General features: G+C 45.8%; 1 protein-coding gene across 5 annotated transcripts in view; it reads right to left on the reverse strand.

Annotated features, from left to right (window-relative positions):
* Positions 1-5,157: 5,157 nt before the first annotated feature.
* The window catches only part of ZMYND11 (zinc finger MYND-type containing 11), a 109,730-nt gene continuing 102,196 nt past the window's right edge, over positions 5,158-12,691 (reverse strand). For all 5 annotated transcript variants that reach the window (XM_065666782.1, XM_065666780.1, XM_065666781.1 and 2 more), the window contains 2 exons: positions 12,233-12,418; positions 5,158-7,563 (listed from right to left, as the gene is read on the reverse strand). In XM_065666782.1, coding sequence (XP_065522854.1) covers positions 7,441-7,563; positions 12,233-12,418 — 309 coding nt within the window. In that variant the 3' untranslated portion in view covers positions 5,158-7,440. The remainder of the gene's footprint in view (positions 7,564-12,232; positions 12,419-12,691) is intronic.

The raw sequence follows: 12,691 nt of genomic DNA on the forward strand, positions 1-12,691 counted from the left end.
GCGCTTGCTTGGTGCAGAGCTGCACTTCAAGTCATTCTCTTTAAACAAAAAAGAACCAAAAAAACGGGCCCGCATTTGACGTTGGTTTGAGCATGGAGTAACACTGTGTCAGAGGGAGAGTTTTCATGGGGGTCCTTAAGGAGCGGCAAGGGTTGAACAGCTTCCTCTCTGTGCCTGTGTGTTTCCCCTTAGGAAGCGCACCAACACCCTGGAGGGCTCTCCTGGAGTTCAGCGTGGTCAGTCCCTCTCCGCTGACGCAGAGCTCACACCCTGCACCTCAGCTCATGGGGAAAGGCCGGGCTGCAGGCGCACCCCAGTCCCAGTGTGCCCCATGGCGGGTGAGTGAAGCGAGGAGCCCAGTGGGGTTGCACACGGCCTCTGGGGTCAGGGGGATGCGACCAGGCGAGGAGCTTGAGCCCAGTAAATGGGAAGAAATTTGTCTGAAATTCCCTTCAGGGCAGCGTTTGCTCCACGAGTGCCCTCGCACGGGAGCATCCCTGCTCTGAACACGGGATCAGGGCAGCCAAACCGTGGGCTGAAACATCGCTGAGAAGAATACAAGAGTAGAGGATGAGAGGAAGTCAAAACAAAAAAAAGAGAATCCTTTCTCAGCCCCGAGCCCCGTGGTTACTCCCTCGGATCCAGTTCTCCACTTCTATCCAGTGAGCCCTACTGAAGTCATGTTAATAGAGATGATAGAGGCGGCCCATGTAAAAGATGTTCAGGAATGTGCTGATGGGTGCCCCCAGCCCTGCAGCTGAGCTGTGCGTCCTGTGCAAGCAGAGTCCCCGGTGACTGTCACTGTGTTGTAAAGTGACGGTTAAAAAGGGTTGTGGTGCCAGGGTGAGAAAGGGGGGATTTCACCCATGTATCAGATTACCACCTCATCAGCCTCCTCCATCTTCTGGATGGGCAGAAGAGAATGGCCCTCCTCTTCCTTCTCCTCTGCCTCTGCCTCCTTCTCTTGCTCCTCTGCCTCGCCTCCTCCTCTTCCAAATGCTGCTGAAATCACTTTGGATGCCAGCCCTAACAGCTGCCATTGTGCAAAGCTCCTCCAGCCTCCAGGAGCTCTCAAGACTTTGGTCCTCCATCAGTCAAGCTGGAGGACCTCGCATCACCATTAACTGTCACAGTGATTTCTGCCCTGCCGTGCTGAGACTGATGCACAGAGCACAGCTCCTGCGTCGGAATTCAGCCTTCTGAAAACAGACAGCAAACAAAACCCAAGGGCTGCTGCAGGACAGGGGACTCTGGACACCGCTTTGCTGTACCAGATGGTGACTACGGTGAGTGTGAGAGACGGAACCATTCCTTCTGGCCAGGGAGGTCCCGACCGGAGGTCAAGGTGGGGGCTGGCTGTGGTGGCCAAGCTCTCCCCAAGGCCTGTGGGGCAGAGCAGTGAGCAGTGCTTGGGGAAGGATGTGGGTGATGGCGCTGGTTATCGTGGAGGCGCAGGCTCCTTGGGGCTGCCCAGCCAGGCGCCATGCTGGCAGGGCCACACCAGGCAGCGGGCACAGGCGGAGGGCAGCAGACTGGCCTGCGCGGGCGTTCAGGAGGCCTGCAGCTCCTGAGCTTGGCTTTCTGGCTGCTCTTTCCCTGCAGGAGCCTTTCCTGCAGCAGCTGATGCTAATTATTGTCAGTAGCTTTCCAAAGGAGGCTCCTGCACCGGGCCGAGCTCGAGGCGTCCCGGAGCCTCCTCAGCCGGAGCTGGTGGCAGAGCCATCGCAATGGCACGGCACTGCAGGACAGCTCCAGTGCCCCGTGGCAGGGACCAGCTGTGTGTGCTGCCTCCTGCTCCCATTCCAAGCCCTGAAAACCCAGCGTCACCCACTGACTGCAGTGAAATACAGACCCAAGGCCGGGGTCCTTTTTACACCCACCCAAATGCTGCACAGGGGCTCAGCATCCACACTGCTGGTGGGACAGGGTGAGCGGTCCTGGGCTCCGGGTCAGCCTCCAGCACCCACTCCCAATGGCTTGCTCAGCATGGAGCAGCTTCCTCACTGCTGTGATGGCCACTGACATTAGCGAGCCCAGAATTAACATGCTGCTGGGTCCAGTGTCCACAGGAAAAAGTAACAAGCAATTGCATTACTGAGCTGCACGTCTTTCATTTCTTCAGGGGAAAAAGAGGAGGCTTTCTGGCACTGATGGCCATTACAGACTTGTGAAAAGGCTCTGTCGCTCAGTCAAGTGTTGTGTCAGCCAAGGAGGTTCTCTCTCTAGTGCATAAGCTACGCATGGCAGAGTTTCTGGCTGTGCTTTCTCTTAGGGAGGGAGCCAGCGTCGCTCCTTGGCAGGGATGAGCCTGGAGCTCCCTGCCTGCGCCGTGCTGCCTGTGCCACTGGGGCTTGGAGGCCTCGTTTTGCCCCCTCCTGAGAGCACACTAGACCTGCACAGCTCCCGTACGTGGATACGGCTTATTCCTCCTAACGAGGACAGTTACCGGCTGCCCTCATCAGCCCAGGCGCGCAGGCAGAGCCCCGTCTCCTGATGACAGCCACGGTGGCTCCCTTCTCGCTTTCAATGAAGCCATTTCTCACCTGGAAGGCTCTGTTGAAGTACCAAGAGTGCACCGCTGTGCCCAAGCGTGGTGGGACCGTGGCTCAGCACCCACCCGGCACAGAGCTGGCTACACCGTGCTCTTCCCATGGAGCAGAAGTCTAGGAGGCCACGACCTTCCCATGGGAGCAGGAGTGGAGGAGAGGCAGAGACTGAGCCACCTGCAGCGGCTGGCTGCAGGAGACAAACCTTTTCCGTTAACAAAGCGGTTCAAAACAAAGCAGTGCTCTGGCTTCACTAACAAACAGCGCTGTGTGCTGCAGAGGTCCTTCCCCAAGCACTAGGAAAGCATTTCGTATAGCCAGCTTCACAGTGCCTTCTCTAGGCAGAGCCCTAGTTTATTTTTAGGTACCTCTCTGGGGCAAATCCTATTTCCATTGAAGCTTTACGCCAGCTTAGTTTTCACGTCCAGGGAGCTAACAGAAGCTGGCTGGTGGCTTTGTAAACAAACACATTGCTGTGCCTTTTAGCATGGCCCGTTCTCCCTCTCTCGGCCTTTCTTCTGCATTAGCTTCAGTTATCAGACCCCCTCTATGTAAAAATGCTCTGCAAAGCAGACGCCGTGCTTAATTTCAGCCCCTCCATCACTGCTTGCCCAAAGGCATCTTTCCGTACTGCACTACCGGCTCCAGGGCCGTGAGGCTGGAGAGGTCTCTGGGCAGGCACAGCCATGGGGAGCAGGAGCGGCAATCTAGAGTTAACCTTCTCTTGGTTCTTTTCCTGACTTTGCAATTCTGAACCTTTTGCAAGCCAGCATTTCTTTTTTTAAAGAGCATTACCCAGGGTCTAGCATGCTTCTGAGCCTTTTGACATCTGGAAATAGGCTTTATTAAGGTGAAATGTGACAGGTTTCTCAGGGTTCTGGGAGGTTTATGAAAGCATTTGGAAAGCATATGCATGGCTTGCATATGTGCTCTCTCTCAGGGCAGCTAAAATTGGCTGGGTAGCCCCTAACTACCGGTAACAAATCCCAAACATACTTCACATACTCGGTCATTTAAGATCTGGAGTGTCAAATGAGCCCTGAGCTGGGCAGCTCACTCCACCTAAAGGAAGCAGGAGGCAGTAAACCACTGCACCTCCTTAGTAAAATAAATAGAGTAATAATAATAATGATGATGATGACAAAAAAACAGCAACCACAAAAAAAAGCCAAATAACGCTTTTAAGGCCGATGCTCTAAGAGCACTAAGACAGAGGCCTGTTGGCAGTGGAGAAGACGCAGCAGGTCAGAGAAAGCCCTGCTCACCCCAAGGGTCCTAGTGGAAGGAAATTTGCTGGGTTTGGGGCAGTGCAAGGACAAATAGCCTCCTCCCCTTTGCAGAGGTGGTGGTGATGGGGCCCAGCGTGGGACACACAGCAGGTCACAGGGGGCCCACGTTAAGCAATGTTGGTGGGAAGCTGCCGTGGCATTCCCAACGTATTTAACCTGATTGCTTCCGATACTGACCCTATTGGTGACACCTGAACCAGCAACCGCATGAGGGGAGGGGAGCTGGGGTTGCTGGTGAGCAGAGCCGTGCTTGGGGGCTGACTGCAGTTATCAAACGGGGAGAAGAGCTGGGAGAGGGAGCGCAAGGGGGACGATGCTTCTTCCTGATCCCGCTTTGCTGGCTTGAATCAGTGTAACTGAGTCATTTGCAACGCAGGCACGCGCCGTGCTGGCTATTTGTATTTAATCGAGCTTCACCAGGAGCAATGAATAAAATTTGCACGCAGGTAAAATGCTATGACTCGTGTAAGAACAGAAAAGTTTGGAGAGTAAAATGATAACGGAGGCTTTTGAGGGATCTTTAAATATTTAAAAGATTTTTTCCTCCTGGGACTCGCAGGCCTTGCCAGCTCTTAATTCCCTCCGGGAAAGGTTTAATTTCCACAGGGGCGCCAATTCCCAGTGTCCCTCCTGCAGCCCTGAAGTCACAATGGGGCTCCAGGACAACCCGCCCTCTGTGGCTCACCCCAAAATGTCCCTTTCTTGGGGGTGGCTGTGGGACATGCCCTCGGAGCACCAGCAGCAGCCTGAGCCCTTGGCTGCTTCCAGCCTATCACTGGAAGCAAGCTCTGGCTTGGAAGAAAAGCAAGAAAGACAGACTGCTTCTCAGGGCGGCGTTTCCAAGGGAAGCACTGCCGCTGTCCAGGCTGGAGCTGCATCCATGGAGCCCTCTCCGTCCCTTCACATCTGATTATCTCATTAACAAAACATATGAGACGCGGGCTCATGGCTGGTGGCTGAGATAGAGAGGAGGCAGAGTGGGGCCCCTGCTGGGAGGAAGCACAGGGTGAAGGGAGTCTGCGAGCGCAGGACCCAGCATTAAAACCAGAACATGATGGACGTGACCCTCAGAGGCTGCTGGCGCTGAAGGGGCTGGAAAGACTGACTTTTGGTGCCAAGAGCTGTGTTAAGTGCTCAGGCCCTTGCACAGACCCAGCAACTCACCTTGAGCCAGGAGCAAGGTCCCTGTGAGCAGAGGTACAGCTTCCCCCAGGCACAGCCCTGGTCTTTCTAGGTAGGGACAAGTGAAAACAGCAGACACACGTGCACACCCCGGGACATGAGGACAACTGGCCAACATCAACACAGAACTTCCACTGAGGGGCTTTTTTAAATACATTTATTAACCAATGTTAACACATTAAATGACTCTATATATTGCTAGTCAGAGCAGCTTACAAAATGCCAGAATGCATCATAAACTGGACAGCCACAATGAATAATTACAATGTGCATAGTGGCTAAGCTCAACACTTTAATATAGCTTTATGATTTGCAGAAAAATTAATTTTAAATCATGATTCCTAAAACAATCAATTGTAATTTTACCTAAAACTTATACAAAACCAGGCCACAATCTTTTTTTTGTTGTTTTGTTTTTTTTTTTTCTTTAAAACACACAGTTTTCACGCTGTAGTAACTTGGAAATGTGCAACCGTGTCAACAGAGACAAAAAAGCCAAAGTAACACGAATCTTACTTTCATGCAGCTATCAGTTAAATATTACATATTCTGGAATGATTTTACACCAAAAATATTTCCACAATAACTTGCTTTCATAGGGGTGGATCGAAGTTTTGGAACTTGTAAAGTAATCGAACAAGATAGATTGATTTTTAGTTGTGAAGTGTTTTACAGTCACAACACAGAGGCGACAAAAGTTAATTACACATTTATCAGGCAATAATGTAGCTATGGTAAGACGAGTTACCATCTACTTCCTATTGTTTTCCAATCAACTTACCACTTAATTTCTGCAACAGGTTGGGCGTTATTTGGCAGCATCTAGTCAATTAACTTAGATCACCACTGCTACGTAAAGCAGATCAGGATTTCAGTGGTAGTTCACAGAAGTCTTAGTTATATTTTCATCTTTACAATGACCCTGACAAATCCTAGAGAAGACTTTTTGAAAGGCTTTCCTCCTGACTCTTCAGCTTCCATCGTTCCATCATGTAATTGCTTTCAATAAATATCAAAGATCTAAATAAATATTTACAAATTATTCCTCTAACTTCTCAAAAAATAGCTGGATGATTAATGGGCATTATGACTCAGTCTAAAACCAATCTTTGAGAGGAACTAAAATGAGGAGTCACTTGAAAAGAAAAGCTATTTAAGTAAGCTTTACATCTATTTAAAAAATTGTCTCTGAACATGGATGCAATTCATATATCTATATATAAAACAAACAAAAAGAAAATAATTTTTCAACTATCGATCCATTCCTATTGGTAATGCTTCTTAATCCAGACATTCCGCAAAATACAGACTTTTTACAAATCACGGCATCTTTAATACAAGAAAATTAACATGCATTATTCTTCATTCTGAGTACAGTGATGGAGCTCATTATTAGGCAATGACCCATTACTACAAACATAACGGCTTCTGTGAAACGTAAGTGCTTTTTCTCCTTTTATTATCAAGTTACGATGGACCAGGCGACACCAGATCATAGGCAGTCGAATGACGTTGGATTGGGGGGCTGAAGGGGGACGCAATAAACAAATTTGTATGCCTCATCATTCCGTGGATGAATAAAGGTAGTTGGGTTTTTTTGTTGGATTGGGTTATTTTTTGGCTTTTCTTATTCTTGTTACAAGCACTCATGTTAGGACAAAGATGAAATGTGCAAACTTCAAAATTTAAATATTCATTTTTCTCTAAGATCCAGCTCAGTAAAAGATTACCCCAGTTCCCTGTGATTTTAAACTACAAGATCAAAGCTAATATTTTGTTATAAAAGTTATATATTGAAAAGAAATAATGAAAATAAAACACAGTTGGGAAATATTTAAGAAAAAATACGCAGGACTAGCACCTGCTGTGTCAACCCTGTTCCCTAAATTCAATCATGTACCCACTGGTATAACCAATAGATAATGCCTTTAAACAGTAAAATTAAGCTGAACAAAACCAGCTCAACAAGGTTAAGAAATAAATGTTACATCAAGGTAGTATGTTTCGTTTTGCTGAAACAGTTCTATGCTTCTTACATTCAGATCTAGTTTTTAAATGTTCCTTTTGATAAACTTGCGTGATTTTCTTATTTTTAGATCTGCTGTTCTGTTTAAAGATTAAAATCTCTGTAAAACCTAAAAATGTTTTAAAATTTGCCGAAAATGCAACAAATCCTCTAGTTTAAAATTAGTTAAAGTAACCAGCTCCCACAGATGTGAAATTCATTTCGCCGACAAAATTTTTGGAGGAGCATTCAACAGAAGATTGAAATTACTGTGCAAAATTTCTGTTACGAAAAGTGTTTAAAGGCTGGTGCAAAATGGGAAGCAAATTCTAAACAATTTTGGCTTCTTGGAAACAAAAACCGCTGTGTCTGAGAATAGCAATCATCGGGGTGGTTTGCTAGGGGAGGAACAGCTCTTTCATCTTTTTCTGCGGCAGGTACGTTTGTGTTCGGCATGCCAGTGCTCCTGCTGACACTTGATGGAGCAGTAGGAAGTATTCCAGCAGCAGTGGTACATGGCCTCCTCTTCACAGTTGTAGCACTGGAGAGAACAAAGAAGACGAGATTAACACCCTGGTAGGATCCCTCCTTACCAGCGAACGAATGTTCTCACCTGCTCGTGGATGCACCAGCATGTGCAAAGCGACACTTCTTTTTTCTTTATGCTTGGGGCATCCAGAGGCAGGAGGGCATTTTTCACGTGCTGACTAAAGCAGCACTCTTTAGCAAATCTGCACAATGCTTTCATACCTTCCAGTGTCTGGAATATTGCTTTTGAAAAATAATCTCTCACTTAAGAAAACTCGCAGGGCAGTGAACTGACATTTTTCAGCCACACAGTGTGTCTTTTACCCTGAATTTGTATAAGAGCACCCTTATCTATGTCTTAAAAGCTACGATAAATCAGCAGGCACTTCTGGCATGAACAGCTTCTGCGCAAGCTTTAAAATCATCATCTCCGGGGTTTCTTTACAAGCGTGACATGTCCAGAGGTTTCTGGGTAAGATGGTTTTGAGCTAGGAAAATCTCCAAAGTCACAATACCAACATCACTGCAGGAAAGATTAATTTGTTACCAAGCGGTTTGCTACAGCCATTTAGGGCAGGTCTGCAAGGGGGCCGCTGTCACTGGGATTTGCTGACCAACAGAAAGCGCTGCAACCTCGTGGAAAAAAAACCCCAACCCTGTGATGCATCAGTGCTAATAAGCAGATCAAGAAGGTGCCTTTTCCTTCAAGTCTTCCAGAAACCAGAGAAGGCCTGTTGTACACAGGATGGCTACACTGGCTCTTGCTCCATGTCATGCCTGCCAGGAAGGCACAAAACTCCTGAAAGAGATGCTGCTCCGCCGCAGAAATACTTGTTTCTCGGGAGTGCTGTAGCAAAGAGGATTTCTACCATGTCACACACAGAACACCCCCAGTTTCCTGGTAGCTGAAGGAGCTACCTGGAAAATAACCCTGTGGCCTCTGAGGAACTGAAAAAAGGGGATCAACATGCTGGTCAACGCTATGGGTAGTCAATCACAAGGTATGGCACCCAGACGGGCAATGTGCCATGTCTCCAGGTGGGTTTATAAATCTTAAGGGAGTGTTGTAAAAGCATTAACTATCATTCTGACAAAATCCTGTACAGTAGGGTGGCATTGCTGCTAAAGGAACTACCCTTGAGAGCCAGATTCTAATGATCTCAGATTTGTCTTTCTCAATTCAGTCTGCTCAAAATCAGAGAGCATGTTTATGAATACAGTCTGAAATGCTTATTGCGTGACAGGGAACAGAGGGAGGGATATCACAGTCTGCGCAGGCCGCTATCAAACCACAGAGTAACACACGATTTATTTTTTATGTCCTAGCTACAGCATTGTTAATAAAACAGGCACTTACAAAGAAAACAAACCCAACTGCCTTAAAACAAAACAAAAGCACACAAGCCTACACACTACTAAAAGTCAGATCCAAGAAAGCTGACATTTACATTGGCTAAACTGATAACTATTTATTTACATCAGCAATAAAGGGACTGCCCTGGCTGCATGAGAAGGGAACCTCTCCATTTTCCTTTCATAACTCAGCTCCAGGGAAGTTTATTTGTAGAAATGACTGCAAACAAGTGTCCTCTCGAGAGCTGTTCTCCTGGTTTTTCATGTTGCTGGCTGCTCACAAGCCTGTGGGAACCATTAGGATCATCCGCTGGAAAGGTGCAGGGAACAGCTGTCTCTCCATTACATACAGCATGGGCCTCAGCCCAGAGACCAGCTTAACATCTGCTTGCTTGGAGAGATCAAAAAAAGCCAAGATAGGAGAGGACAACTGACGTGTGGGTCCTGCACTTCCCTTTACATATGTCGGCCATAAGTGTGGGATGTAAATCTCCACTTGAAAAAGGAAAACAGTGTCATCTAAGCTGGTACCAGCACATGCGGCAGAAAGGCAAAATGCCAGCTGGCCTGAGGCCTCTTCTTTCCTTTGTATTTTCCTCTTTCTAAATGTTACCAATCAATTGGGGTTTTGTTTCAGACAGTACACATCACAGACAATGCTCATTCACTTAAAATCAACCTGCTGCAACTTACAAAAAATGTACATGTAAATATAATTGAAAGAGAAGTGAAAAATTGTCTGTAAAAATGATTTACGTGCCAATTTAAATGAGGATTATATGCAAATAAAAGAACTGGGAGAAATTAAAAAGGAAACATTGTTAAGACCAGCACTCTAGCCTGTATTCTGGAGGCCATCAAACTGTCTTTACATTTCTTCCCTTCAACTGCTCTTTACTTGAGGTAAATCCAGATCTTCGGGAGGTATTAGAATTAAACTGGGTGAAGACAACTGTGACCAGTTAGAGCAACAGAAAATGTTATTCTATAACTATGTGTTAGGATCCTGAGAACTGGGAGTGCATCTTCTCATGTGCCCATGCACCACCGACAAAAAGATCCCTTGATCCCAAATGGATTTTTTTTAGGCATGAGAAAAAGACAACTATAGCGTGAATAACAGCAGCTGTATTCCCAAACCTAGACATTTGCATTATGCAAAGCCAGAGGTCTCTGCTTCTAATTAAAAAGCAAAGCCACCAAAACTCATTCAGAATGTGTGTTAATTACATGAGATTTTGGTAAGGAGGTATCATAATAGCAGCATACAAGTGCAGTACTACACACCAGGGACAGTCATTAATACCACTGAAGACAAAAACCACTGGGGAGTTCTGTAATTGGACCAACTCCAGCTGCCTGAGGCTGTGTTTCGGCAGGCAGATCCATCAGCTTGAATGCAAAGGTGTTTATCCTTACTCTCCCTACTACCACGTGCAAACTAGCTGCCTGTATGATGCCTTCATTTAAGATGGTGATGGACAGATAGTTTTGGGGCCACATAAATGGGCATGACTGTCAAATACTCTTTGTATCTTTAATCATCTTGCTCAGAAAAAGGGTTTATGCACATGATTATAAGATACAGTAATGTAGTACCAGGGCACTCTGTGATTAAGCTATAGGATATGGTAAAGGCACATTGGAGTAAATGAAACTAAGTTTCAGGGCTCTCATTAATTCTGCCTTCGAAAACACCAAGAAGTAGCTATTGCTTAGTGTCCAGGCTCACAGTCAAGTTACTGTGATTGAGTTACTGCGTGTCAGCTGAATGGTCACAGCAGTTCATATGTGCACTCTTAACTTTTGACAGAAGAGAGCTACTTTGCCATTGCTCTATAGTGGGCAAAGGCAATTCAATTTCCTTCTCAAGTGCCATAGGCAAAAGCATTCATGCAGACACCAGCAGCTGTGATGCATTAAACACAGTAACTTGATCAACTCGGAGACCTAAATCATTTCTCTGGTCTGCAGAGAGGTAGATGGGGAGGAACTTTGTAACTGACAAAGACCCAAGCACTGCGGTATTGTACACCCACAACAAAACCTCTACTAGGAACAGAAACGAAGACCCTACAGGAGCTCTGGCACTTGAAGTACTTCTCTTTACAAAAAAGTCATGACCGTGATAGTCTGCAACCAATTGTCTTGCCTTAGTATTTTTTTCACTCTTCTACAGAGCAGAGTTTTCTCTGCAGGGACCATCATTTAATCTGTAGGAACAAGGACTAATGAGGCTGAACACAAACAAAGAGCCCTTTACAGCAGAAAACAAACAGGAGTTGCAGGACAGAGCCAGAGCTGGCTGTCCTCGGGCTCAGTGGCAGTGGGACGGGTGTCCAGCGCTGCTCAGACCAGCGTGCCACCTTGTGGCAAGGCACCGGCATGCTTCTCAGCTGCATCTGGCAAAATCAAAGCTCAGAAGGAGGCGTACCCAGCCTCCTGTGTGTTATAGATAGCTTGATTACAGTGCACTGTGATTTCCTGAACGATGGCTTTTAATTCCTTGTTCTATGAAAATTAGCAAAGAAATAGCAAAGTTTGTATTGTGTGCCAGGCTCACTGCTCCTCAGCGTAACAGTTCCAACCTGTACTCAAAGACTAGCAGCACAGTATTACACTGCTTCCAGTCGAATAGATGCTGTATAGCCGTGCAAGAGAAGACACTTCTAGGTTGAGAAGAACACAGAAAACCAGAATAACAAAGAAAACTAGGGAAAAGTTTGCAGCATGAAATAGAATAAGTAAGTCAGATGTCTGTTTTCACTTTTCTAAAGGGCATACAAATACATTTTTTATAGGCAATGCTGCAGATTTGGGCTGAACAAGGGAGAGGAATATACTTCAGAAAGTCATGTCTTATATACAGAAGAACATAAAACAGCTGCAGAAAAATCTAAGACAGGAAAAGGCCAAAAGGATATCACTACCAGCATTATTAGTTGGGGAATCCAAATTGATGCAGCCAGATACTGTGTCCTCTGGGGCCTTGAGATCAGAGGAATGTCAAAATAATGTAAAATGTCTCTTATGGAGTAAAACATGTCTCATATGGAGAAAAAAGTATTTTGATACTAACATCTGACTGGACTCACAAAGATGGTGCTGTTAACACTACATAATTAATATTGAAAGCAATCCGAACTTTGAGTCAAAACTTGGAGGTTAAGAAAATTTGAAAGCAGTAATATGAAGGAGAAAAGCTTAATGCTGAAAGACCAGTGAAAGAGTGGTGTAGTTAAAAGCAAGGGAAAAATCAACTTCAATTGCCCTGCAGTATGCATTATACTTTTCCACTTACTCTCTTGTAATAAATTTTTAATGCTTACCCACTGCTTCTTCTTGGTCTGGGAAATCAGTTGCTTGTGCTGGCCTGCTAGCTTCTTAATTTCTTCTAAAAATTCTTCTTTGCACTTCTCCTTTACCTGCTTACATTTTCTGTCCATCTCTCCTTGTGCGTTGGCCACAGCTTTATTTACAGCCTGCCTTTTCTCTTCTTCCATCTCTGTACGCAGCTGCCATACCAAAGCCAGGAAAACAAGTTAGTGGACAGCTATTGGAATAGAAGTATCTTCTTTAAACCTCTACTCTTTAAGCCTCTCTTACTGATGTAGCTGGAGGTCACATAATTAGAGATTTCTCCTATTCAGAAACGTTCAAAATTAAAATGTCACTTTATTTCTGTTCTACTAGGCAACTACAGAAGCAGCTTAACAGCTCCCATGTGTGTTTTGTCAACATTCAGTCTACAAATTTATGAATTTATCTTAGACACAGATTTTGTCTTT

Source organism: Lathamus discolor, chromosome 2, assembly GCF_037157495.1.
Source record: "Lathamus discolor isolate bLatDis1 chromosome 2, bLatDis1.hap1, whole genome shotgun sequence".
In the NCBI taxonomy this organism is placed as follows: Eukaryota; Metazoa; Chordata; class Aves; order Psittaciformes; family Psittacidae; genus Lathamus; species Lathamus discolor.